This window comes from Coenobita brevimanus, chromosome 55 (genome assembly GCF_032717465.1).
Source record: "Coenobita brevimanus isolate Jiangsu-jjx chromosome 55, ASM3271746v2, whole genome shotgun sequence".
In the NCBI taxonomy this organism is placed as follows: Eukaryota; Metazoa; Arthropoda; class Malacostraca; order Decapoda; family Coenobitidae; genus Coenobita; species Coenobita brevimanus.
Window position 1 is genome coordinate 57255140 of NC_137008.1, and position 12896 is coordinate 57268035.

At 40.2% G+C, this 12896-nt stretch overlaps 1 protein-coding gene across 1 annotated transcript in view; it reads right to left on the reverse strand.

Annotated features, from left to right (window-relative positions):
* LOC145401329 (EF-hand domain-containing family member C2-like) overlaps positions 1-12896 on the reverse strand; it is a 36052-nt gene that overhangs the window by 13864 nt on the left and 9292 nt on the right. The window contains exons 3-7 of the mRNA XM_080273654.1: positions 10544-10620; positions 7761-7886; positions 3609-3715; positions 2550-2760; positions 692-802 (exon numbers count right to left, since the gene is read on the reverse strand). Of these exons, the coding sequence (XP_080129780.1) occupies positions 692-802; positions 2550-2760; positions 3609-3715; positions 7761-7886; positions 10544-10620 (632 nt within the window). The remainder of the gene's footprint in view (positions 1-691; positions 803-2549; positions 2761-3608; positions 3716-7760; positions 7887-10543; positions 10621-12896) is intronic.

A 12896-nucleotide genomic window follows, 5' to 3' on the forward strand; every position in this document is an offset into this window, starting at 1 on the left:
CAAGTGGACACACCCTGCCTGCAGTCCTGGATACGCCTTTATGAACTGTCTTATTCATCTCCCCACAGCCAATGGCCTCCAGAGTTTTGAACGCAGGAAAGTGTAATTAATTTTAATATTAAATTTTATTTAACTCTTTTTGGAAGTGACAAGTCTTGCAGACTCTAAGCCGTTGATGCTTTCTTTTTTTTTTAACAAAAAAAATCGTAACCACTAGCAAATTTCCCCAGGTTAACTAAGACGGTACACCAAGATCCTGACTGGTGCAAGCTGGTGCCGTTAGCATCTAAGAGTATACCGCAATAAAATATATATATATATATATATATATATATATATATATATATATATATATATATATATATATATATATATATAATATACGCAGGTGAGCATACCTATGGAAAATTATACAAAGTGACTGCCTTATGCGAATCTACATGTCAGAGTTTGACGTTGCGAATAATTTTTACTTCTTAATTTTGCTTCATTACGAGGCGAGCATATTTTGCACATCTCACTTCAGTTACAGGAGCTCCAGTCACCGACTGGAAACATCAGAGGGCAGTAATTACATCATTTCTGAGTCTATATAATACTAGCTGTCTCATGGTGGCAAATCATCTTTCCCCTTAAACATTAGCATAACCAAGATTTATCGTCGTGAGAGAATACCTGTGTGAGAGTCTACCTGAGGCCTGCGATCCTTGAGGTGTGCCCTGCCCCCTCTGAGCCCCAGCAAGTTGAGTGTAGGCCGGCTCTCAGCACCCAGCGACGAGGCACCCAACACCTCACTTGCGTCCTGTACGACAGACAGACAGACACAGACAGACAGACAGAAACACACACACACACACACACACACACACACACACACACACACACACACACACACACACACACACACACGCAGATTAAACTGATAAAATGACAAGCATAATGATTTGGCACAGGCATACTGTCTGCACACTGCGAGGCAATACCCAGCACCTTACATTCTGCACGATGGAAAGACAGACTGAGGATGCGTGGACGGATAGAATAACTGCTTTGTTCGGATAGACAGTGATAAACTTATGGATGGGTGGATGGACAAACAGAATGGCTGATTGAATGGACTGATATAGATAGGCAAAATGAATGATTGGATAGACAAAATGGATAGACAGAAATCGTAATTGGACACTTGGATAGGGATGGACAGAATGACCAAAGGTAGCACTCAGCCATGGATCAGGGCACTCCACACAATAACCCAAAAAACGACTAGTGTGGTTGACGACAATCCATTAGTCCGGTACTGCTAGGAATGATGACGTACAAGAAATTTTCCGAACTGCTAGTCCGATGCACACATGCTCCAAAATGCATTGGTCCACTTCGCATGTGACAATCTGATACCACAGGCAATGGTTGTTGCAAAATGCTCAACGATTCCATCCCACGTTTGTATACCTTTTTTCATAAGGAAGTATTACATAGTAAGCTTATTACATATTTAATTAGTAATCGCTTAAAGGCTGCCTTCGGTGGCCTCTGCTCAATGTCAAGCAACAAAACAACAAACATACAGAAGTCAGGTCATTATAATATAGATAATACTATACCATTATACTACACAATTTTAGGAGTATAAGGAGGGAGGAAGGAGAGACGAGAAAGTGATAATACAAGAAATACGTCATTCTTCTCTCTTGTGTTATGGTGGTAATTTCAACCCCGGACCAAGAACGAATCCATCCCCTCCACTCCAAACAAAAGGCTAGAAATGAATCATAACTCGGGAACCGGTCGCCCGATTGGCCTGGAAATTGTTTCATTCTTCAGGTTAGAGCATTTTAACGATACCTGGCTCTAACAAAAATTTGTACTACATGTGCCGTTTTTCCTGTGTTAGTAACAAACCAGCAAACATACAGAAATCGGATCATTATAATATAGATTGTTTTCCTTCAAGTACTCAGATGATAAAACATTAATCTTCTTTGGACATCATGAGCTGTATTACAGTAATTATTCCAGATGTCATTGGAGCCCGCCTCCGCGATACTTTTGGGGGCTAATGTACTACTATAATAATACAAGACCTACCTCGCGATAAATATATCACAATAATTCATTACATATATGTGCTCGTGGTTATGTCCTTTGTCTTCCCTTGTAATAAATCTTAGTCTACTATAAATTCCATAAAGTGTACCTTGATTGTAATTATTAGATCGAGAATAAATTAAGACGATATGTAAATATTCGTACTACGTAAATTTCCAGCAAACTACCCATTTTCTAAATATGGCACTTCGGTAGACTCCTTGAAAATTTTGCCAGTTACTAACTCTGACTGGTACAGCATCAATGAAGCCCATACCCATGTTAACGGATTTGTCAGTAATAATTCAGACTATACACTTAAGTGCCACAAAAACCGTGATTCTATTTCATACAAATCCCACCACCTATAAAGTTGTAAATATCATTTGTGGACACCCTGGAGAAGAATATATGAGCAGATGTGTAGGTAATGATGCAGAATTTAACTTTCGACTCACTTTAGGGATGGGCGACCGCCTCAGCAGCTTTGTGGGAAGTGTGGGCGGTGTGGGCGTAAGGGCGTGCTGGTGTGGGGTGAGGTGATGTACTCTCACCTCTGCAGTGTCATCCTCCAAGTAGTATCGTAGTTCCACCCTCTCTGTCACCCGCTCCGTCACACCACCCACACCCTCAGCCATAACACTACCATCCACCCACTCACCGTAGAATCTGGGGGTTATGAATACGTAGTCATAGAGATGGGGTCTCCTGTTCGAAAAGTCACAAGTCTGATCCCACGTTACGACAGGGGACAATTTACCTGAGTTTCTAACCAGGTTTTACTGATCTTCCACAAGACCCACTGACGTATCATAAAGACACCATCATCAGTCCTATATGAGGCATCCCTAGTATGTATTATGACCGATGGGTATTAGAACGGAACGACATGTGTAGGGGTGTGGCAAGTGCGAGGACTGATGGGCCTCAGGGAGCGGAATGCCAACTTTATGCCCACAATCGGATACATAAAAGAAAAGCAGATACCGACATACACAAATTATACACAAGCATATAATGTGCACATATACACAAGCATATACATAACAGTTTAGACCATGGATACTGGGACGCAGATTTCCATTCCATATATCAATTTTTCACTAGGCCATAGTACGCGCTATTTGATTTTCCCAGGATGGTCATTATTCCATTTTTTTTTTTTATTACTTTAACCTAGCAACCTATCCTATCCTATACTAACCTAGACTTCCTTGTATGAGAAAAAATGCAAAATGGATTTAGTGCATGATATTCCACTCCCATGAAAGTGCTGTACGTTAAGTTGTAACAGTAATTTTTTCTGCATTCTTTGTAAATATACTTTTAATAACAAATAGTTTTATACACGACCTTAGAACCGATTTTAATTAGTGAGACCATTATATCTCCCCTCCATACCACAACCCGAAAGTACAAATTCCTGACGTGATTCTCTCTCTCTCTCTCTCTCTCTCTCTCTCTCACACACACACACACACACACACACACACACACCTATTGTATGTGTTTCTCACCTGAGCACTTGGCCACTGTGCATAACGAAGGTGGCCAAGGGGTGTGTCTTTGGCCAGTCACCCATGAACTGCAGTTTGGCCGCACCTGTCAGCTCCGGTATCGCCTCCTGTACCAAGCCCAAGGGAAAGGAAATAGAGGAAGATATTTTAGACAGTCCTGTGTAAAGGATTAATATCTCAGTTAGCCCTTTCAGTCCCATGACGTAATTTTACTCTTGTTACCTCTTGACGATTGCATTAAGTTCGAGTTTTTCCAAATGGAGGATTTATAACGGCCTTCATTAATGCCTCGGTGCTGGAAAAGAACGCCTTCAAATTGTGGCACCAATATAACCAGGCGGTTCCACTCCCTGGTCAAACAAACGCCCCTCAATTACTCTCTTGTCTCTCAAAAGGAGGATGGCGGACTGCAGACTGGCAACTTAAGCCTGCAATCCACTGGATTCACATTTCAGATTAACCTGGGGCCTACAACCACAGAAAAAAAAAAATCATCTTCATTATTAGGGATCCTTCCTATAAACTGAATCGCTTCATCATCAGCATCCGGACCTCCTTTCCCACCCTAGGGCAGGTGAGGAGTAGTAACGTCCAAACAGCCCAAGTTTGCCCAATAGAATGGACCATCCCTGCATCCACTCATCATTCAAGTCCCCGGAATCCTGGCTCTAAATGAATCACTTAACATGAAGAAAACTTTGAAAAACGTCACCGGAATGAATGGATTAACCTCTCCATCACGATGACTTTTATTGACAGTTTATTCTTGCTACTACCAAACTATTTTACTGAGGGTATGGGAGCAATAAATTAATAGAGGGGAAGATGAAGGGTGTATCTAAATCCTCTGATTCAGAAACTCTTTACCAAGCTGAGTAAGATTATGGAGGTTAGAAGCAACTCTTCACTTCATATTTGCTGTTGCCCGACGACTGTAGTTACTCTTATGCCTGCTGCTGCTGAACAGTTATTGTGACTGAATACTTCTCGTACCGATTTATATATATATATATATATATATATATATATATATATATATATATATATATATATATATATATATATATGCCGATTAACCAAACACTGGATCTTTGGTGTCTGGTGCATGTTCTCCCATTTTTGTGTAAATTTCGTCAAGCATACAGTTTTTTTAGCTGATTCCAAATCTGAATATACTTTTTAGAACTTTTTTTTTTTTAAGTTAGGTTAAGGTAGGTTAGGTTAGGGTAGTTAATAATGATAATTAGGTAATTTGATAATAATAACAAATAATATTCAAGTATTACATGTAATTCACAATAATCAAACACAAAAGGCCCATTTACTGTATTATCTGCAAAACAGCTGAGTGGCGAGTGAGGGGTGGAGTGACGGTCAGGTGAGGACGTTTCCGCCGTCACTCCACCCCTCACTTGGCACTCAGATGTTCTGCAGATAATACAATAAATGCATCTTTTGTATTTGGTTATTGAGAAATAAATGTTATATTTAAATATTGTCATTATTAACTAACCTAATTATTGTTATTAATTAACCTAACCTATCCTAACTTGTTTTAAAACTAATCGCCCAAAAACAACATTCAAATTTGGAATCTGCTTAAAAAACTGTATTAATGATGAAATCTACATAAAAATGGGAGGACGTGGGTCTGGTTAGTACTTGGATGGGTGACCGCCTGGGAACACCAGATGCTGTTGGCATCCCTACGTCAAGTGGGGTTGGTGGAGGATTAGTGCCCCTCCCCGTAAAACAATTAACTCTAAGCCCTTGGCCACCCCGTCTGGGATACGTGGCGTCTGGCAATGAATGAATGAATGAATGAATTAACCCTTCCAATATTCTTTTTTCTTTTTTGTCATTTGTTTTTTTCTCCTATTTTACTCAGCTCAGTTTTTTTATTTTTTAAATGGAAGGATTAGATGTCACCCTCACTGACCCTTTCAAAATAAGTCTATCGTAAGACAAATAAAATTGTCAGACGGTGGCCAAAAAAAAAAAAAAAAAAATCGTGTTGGCAGACTACAGCTTTTGGCCGAGTGTGTAAATTCACCGGGTCGGTCAGGATCACTTGATGGTCGTGATCGTCAGCTTTTACCCTCCCGGAAGGGAGCTGAGAGCTCATATAGTCCGATCTAAGGGCAAGGCTGTGACCTTCACACACGCACACACCCGTCCCCTTGCTCAAGGGGGACAGTAACCACCCACTTCGTCAGTGAAACGTTTCGCAACCTGAGCGAGGCGCGAACTCCCGTCCACCAGTTGGCAAGCGAGAACGTTACCACTGCACCAGCGAGCGGTGTGTGTGTGTGTGTGTGTGTGTGTGTGTAGGGAGCTGACTGTCTTATCTGTGTCTGGCTGTCTGTCTGTCTGTATGTATGTATGTATGTGTGTGTGTATTTGCCTGTCTGTGTGTTTGCCTGTCTGTGTGTTTGCTTGTCTGTGTGTTTTACCTCGTACGTCTGGCCAGGGTTACCACAGGCGGCACAGTTTAGCATTATCGGTGAGATTGGAAAAGCTTTCGTACAGGATTACATTTATCACCAACATTTTAATTAACCCTAAAGTTTCTGCTGGCATCATTAGAACACAGACTTTCCCGCCAAAATTTTGAATTCGAATGGTGATGGCTATGCGTGAGAGATTTGTGTGCGTCCGAGAGATGTGTGTGTGCGCGCGTCCGTATCTCACCATGGCAACACAACCCTACACTTTTTCTCCGTTAAACCTGTAAGACTGGATATATTTTTTGTTGACTCTCTCTCTCTCTCTCTCTCTCTCTCTCTCGTCAGGTTATGCATATTAATCTCTACGCCTTCACTGATATCCTTACTCTGTTCGTTACCACCAGATTTTTATTGACCTATTGAGAGACTGCACATACCTACGGGGTTTGAAGTTACGGGCAAAAGCTTTCAGTAAGATTAAGTCTGTTTTCTGCTGCTGTTACCGTCAGACAATTTAAGCTTAGGGGAGACCATTCACAGTTGTCTCCATTAAACTACTCAGTCATCATCATCATCATCATCATCATCATCCGGACCTCCTTTCCCACCCAAGGGCAGGGTGAGGAGTAGCAATGTCCAGACAGCACAAACTTGCCCAATCCAAATAGGCCACACTGTCATTCACTCATCATTCAAGCCCCCGGAATCCTGGCTCTACCGGATACGCCAAAAAAAACATTCACCACATTCTGCAGGTTCACACAAACATTTCCGGTATTTTTAATTTTCACTCGTTACAACGTAGCAATATTATAGGTCCCTTCAGTACCAGGTGTCTCGCTCTAAAAAAAAAACTTTAATAATTAATAAAAATGTGGCAGTTGCAATAATAATAATAATAATAATAATAATAATAATAATAATAGAGCTATAGAGGTATGGTACTGAATCTAGGGTGGATGAGATGAGGGGTGAGGCATAAGGTATAAAATCTACACAGTACACCTATCCACTAACACTATTTCATTTTCACCTAATTGACCCTCCTAGCTGCCAAACCATTTCTCTCTCCCTACTACACGCCTGATTAAAAAAAAAAAAAAATTGGGTGGGTGTAATGCTTCCGATACACATATAACTGTTCACGTTGAATTCATTACATACGGATGACCACATGACAAGGGTGTGGCTGCTTTTGTTTTTTTTACTTGAGAGTTGATTAATTTGAGACTTGCGAAACTAACTATCTGACAGGTTAAGGAAAAATATCAAAGTATGTGCTTATGGTTAGGTCTGTGAGGCTTGATTGTTGAGTGAAAGTGTGTGTGTGTGTGTGTGTGTGTGTGTGTCATCATGCATTAGGGATGCTGTTGACTGTTCCTTCCTGCACCTTATTTTATTTGGACTCTACCTTATTCCATTCTTATGTGGGAAAAGAGGGATTGTGACGTACGGAAGGATGGATGGTTGGATGGATGGTTGGATGGATGGTTGGATGGATGGATAATAACAACACTGACGATACTGTGACCTAGATTAAAAGGTGGCTGTCTTGACGAGTGAGGTAGATTATGAGACAGAACTACAGTATATCGAGGGAGATGAGGCAAGGCAGGTCCCATATCCGCGGCTCTGAGGCAGGTTAATCACTTATCATTACAATTACCATACTGACGATACTGCGATCTACCTTAGAGGGTGGTACTGGTGATGGGTGAGGCAGGAGGTCAGGGGGCGGGGCCATACCAAGGGAGGTGAGGTATGTGCGCGTGGCGGGATCACAACTGGTCACCATATATCGTCGACCCAACACCTTCACACACTCGCCTACCTGTAATTACACCACTCAGTTAACCCCTTCAGTACGATGATGCCTAGGTGCCATCGACCCAATACGTGTAGAAACTGGCTCACCTGTTAATACACACTCAGTATACCTCCTTCAACCCCAAGTGCTGGTGCTGGACGGGGGCGCCTTCATGTGGTGGCACCGATATAAACAGGTGGATCAACTGTCTGGTTATACAAAGATCCCTCAACTCCCTCCTTATCCCCCAAGGGAAGCCAATGGACTGCAGGATGAAGGCAATTTCTGCCTGGAGGCCACCTGGTTCAAGTTTCAGATGAACCTGGGGCTACAACAACAACAACAGCAACAACAACAACAACTACTACTACTACTACTACTACTACTACTACTACTACTACTATTACTACTACATCTACTAACCACAGGTGCTAAAAAGTCTTCTTGACGAACGAGAATGCTGGCCAAAAAATTCCATACTTTAACCAATAGCAGGATCAGATGATTATTAGTATACTGATATATTACCGATTACAGTGCATTTTATGTATTTTTTTGTTACTCTCTGATCGTCATGTTCGTATGTAAGGTGGTTAGGTTAAGTGAGGTTTATTTACCATGGTTAGCTGAGTTAGGATAGACTAGAAAAAACTGGACTGTTAGTTTAACCTTACTGAAATAACACTATGGGACAACCGCAAAAAATATTAGGAGAGAGATGTGGGAGAAGAGGAGGAGGAAGAGAAGGAAAACGAATGATGTCAAGGAAGAAGGAACAAGCAGGAGGAGGAGGAGGGAGAAGGGGGGGATGAGCAGAATTAGTTTCTCCTAACATGAGGGTTAAATAAGGAATGTTTAGGTTCAGTTCAGTTCAGTTAGGAGGGTAGGTTAAGTTTGTTTATGCTTAGGTAGAGTAGGTGTTGAAGATAAGTTAGGTAAATTCAAGTTATTTCATCATTGGCTAGATTTGATTTGATTTTAAGTTCTTCCACCTTAACTAGGCGGTGATTTTAGTAATTTTTCAGCATATTCCCCGTAGCTCAGTAGCAAGTAAAACGATGCTACGTCTCTACATCCCCTCCATAACAATTTGCGACTTGCATCATATTCAGTATTCGTCTCTTGCTACAGCTCAGCAATCAAGATGGAGAGACGGCAATTTTAAGCCATGTAAAAGTGAACAGGGTACAGATAGTTTTTCAACATGTTTCTGTGGTCTTTATTAGCACCTCACCAATGCCATCTGGCGGGAGGATGAAAAAACAAGCAATAGAGAAGCCAAGCACGCACTAGAGACCTTGGGAGTGAGAAAGGGCGGAGAGAGAGAGAGAGAGAGAGAGAGAGAGAGAGAGAGAGAGAGAGAGAGACAGACAGACAGACAGACAGACAGAGAGCAAAAATATCTTATATGAATTCCGGTACAAAGGAAATAAAAGAGAAAAGGAATAAAACTGAGAACAACAAGACATAACAACCGAGTCAAAACAGAGACGAAGATAAACACCAAACAAGGCTTCTTCACAGTTATCCTTTGCATTGCTGCTGGATGCTTGCGTCTACCTGGCTCTCATACCTTTGCCTTATTATCTGTCAGGTTTTGTTGCATGACGCTGCATCCTGTGACGGGAACCCCAGACAAAGCTATATCCTGCGTCTAGTGTATCTATTGTTACTGTAATTAAATTTGAAGGTTTTTTTATTTGTTCGTTTGTTAGTTTAGTTTGACTTTTTGATTATTACAGCAGACATTATTAACACCGAATCATTATAGTCAACCGTTTAGTCTATTTTTATATATTTACATTATTTATATGTCTATTTATTCATTTATTTATTTATTTGCCATATTGTTTATAACCAAGTGAAATTACCTATGAAATGAGCTCCATCATATTTTAGAAATGGCACATGCACGATCGCTCAAAACAAAAAAAAATCGACGATATTGGGGTTAGGCAAAAACAACACAGATGATGACAACTGCCAAAGCTGGAGAACCCTGCCATATTTTGATACCTTATATAGACACTTCCAATTATGTCACGAGTGTTACGAAATATGACAGGTTTTTACGTACGACTGTGACTGTGAATTGGAGGCGCAGTGGTGATTTTATTTCTCTAAAAGATTAGATTCCATAAAGGCATTCCTGTATATGATGATGGTGTGCAAGTGGGTGTGTTTAAAAGGTACAGGTAAGGGATTTGAGTGGTGTGGAAATACAGTAAAGGTGTGGGGAGGACGAAAATGAAGGTGTGAAAGATAAGGACGAAAGTGAAGGTGTGGAAAGATATGAAGCGAAATGACGATGTGAAATTGAAAGTGTGAAAGATACGGGATGAGAATGTAGGTGTAAAAATTAAGGTGAAAGATAAGGGATGAGAGTGACGATGTGAAAAATAAGGGACGAAAGTGAAGTGTGAGATAAGGGACGAATGTGAAGGGTGAGAGATAAGGGATGAAAGTGAAGGTGTGAGAGATAGGGGTAAGTGCGAAGATACGAAAGTGAAAGCGTGAACGATAAGGGATGAAAAGTGAAAGTGTGAAAGATACGGGACGAAAGTGAAGTTGTGAATTATAAGGATAAAAGTGAAGGTGTGAATTTGAAAGTGTGAATGATAGGGGATGAGGGTGAAGGTGTGAAAGATAAGGATGAAAGTGAAGGTGTTTCAGTGCGTCACCTTGATGTTGCTGAGGTTGAGGTGTGGCGCCAGGGGGCTGGACTCTGTGGCCACTCGTTGCCGTCCCACCAGCGTGCCTGCCGAAAGTTCTATCTGAATCACTTGCCTTGACTCATCTATCTTAGCTCACCTGTCTTAGTTTACCTGTCGTGGCTCATCTGTCTTGGTTCACCTGTCTTTAATAAATGTTCTTGGCTCACTCGTCTTGGGTCAGTATTCTTGGCTCACCTGCTTTGTATCACCTATCTTGGCTCATGTTACACACAGTAATTTCATTTATCTTGATATACCTGTCTAACCTTATTCAAGGCTCAACTCACACATCATACTTCAATTACAACCCCTTCAGCCCGGATACTTTAATTCTTGCCATCTCCTGACGAATTCAGTGACCTTTTACCAGTTTATTTATGCAGTGATTTGACGGTTTTCATTCAAATTACGATATAATTGTCAAACTTGGCGGCAGCAAGAATAAAAAGGAAACTACGACCCCTGGCTCAAAGACAGCTTTATCTGTGGTTAGCTTCACACTGGTTACTTTTTTCTTTTTTCGTTCACAAATTTTCGTTATACTACCCAAATTTTTAGTGTGCATTTTCACTAGCCATATCTCAGACTTCACAAGTGGCTACAACTAAAGTCCGTACAAATAATTAAATAATTTCGACAAGGGGAGAAATAGGATGATGACTACGGCGATGATGATGATGATGATGATGATGAAGTAATCTCGCCGAATTTAGTCTATGCTAGTCATCCTTAACTTTACCTTTTTTTTTTTTTTTTTTTTTTTTTTTTACATGCAACAGCTTAAATGTGCTAATGTTCATAATAATCTGACTGCCATACTGATTTTTTTCCCCATAATTTCCCCAGCTACAGCTAAATGTGCGTTTTTCCAGCATTTAGCATGCGATAAGACTTGCAACGAATTTTTTACTTAAGGCAGGGGGGTAAAATATGAAGCAGAAGGGACAAGAGGGAAGGTAGTGCTCGACATAAATATACTGTAAATGAAGCGAAATACACCTAGTACTGGAAAAGCATGTTGGAAAAGACGGACATGCAATGATACAAGCAAATCGGAGTAAGGCGTAGAAAGGATTAGTTTTGATATTCCCGACCCCTTCAGCTGTGGTGATTTTTTTCTTTCTTTTTATTCTTGGTACATGCAGCCTATTCAATTTGGGAAGGCCCTCGCACACTGAAGAGGTTAATGAAGTCTGACATATAATCCCTCCAGTTCCTAATTTCTCTTCAAAGCTGTATAAAATCGTGTACAGATGACAAGAATAATATTTAAAAGACGAAATCAGAGTCGATATTTTTGTTACGACGAAGATTAGACCTATAGTCTGTGTGCAAAATCCTAAATGCAATCAAAGGGCAGTTTCTCGCGACTTAGAAGGCTCCTTAGGACCTCCTCCTTAGCGACTCATTTTGTGTATTATGTAGTGATGGAATGAATTCCTCCAAGTAGAGTCGTTAAATTATCATGGTTAGCGATCATGTAGTACAAATAAGCCTTTCTACTACTACCACTACTACTATTATCACTGCTCCTACTGCTACTACTACTACTACTATTACTATTACTACTATTACTACTACTACTACTACTACATACTACAGCTCCTCCTCCTCCTCCTTACTAGTGAATTAGTGTAAACTACATAAAATCTTCTGGCGGAAGCAAGAACAAAAAAGTAATATATATATATATATATATATATATATATATATATATATATATATATATATATATACATACATACATACACGTCTTTGGGCTGAAGGTGTTATGGAGGTCAATATTTATTCGCTAATATGCAAAATAAAATCTTGTCGATGATGTTTTAAATCCAAAATCTGTTTCTCGGTATACTTCAGTGGCTCTAAATTTTATTATATTTCTCACGAACATTGCAGCTTCTTAACTCATCCTATGATCGTCACTGCTCATGACTATGAGAACAAATAGTTACATTACAGTCTGTCTGCTCTTATAACTGTCCTCTTTCCAAAATGAATGATGATGTACCAAGAGGTTATCCCTAGAATAAACAGTGTCATGAAAAAAAAAAAAAAAAGAAAATGAGCAAACTATGTACAGCCGTTGTATAAACTAATGTCACTGAACTACGTGAAATACACTTCTAAAGGACAGAAATTCACCGCAGTGTTAAGGTAGACTACAGCAGACACTTGGGCTAAAGCAAGGTCTCGCATACCATTCCGTATATACTGTAGATCCATTATATAAAATTAAAAAATCGACTTACAGCTCTAACTGCTGCATGCTCTCGTTTGGTTTATCACTAACAGAAATACAGCTTACAAAAATTGCTGC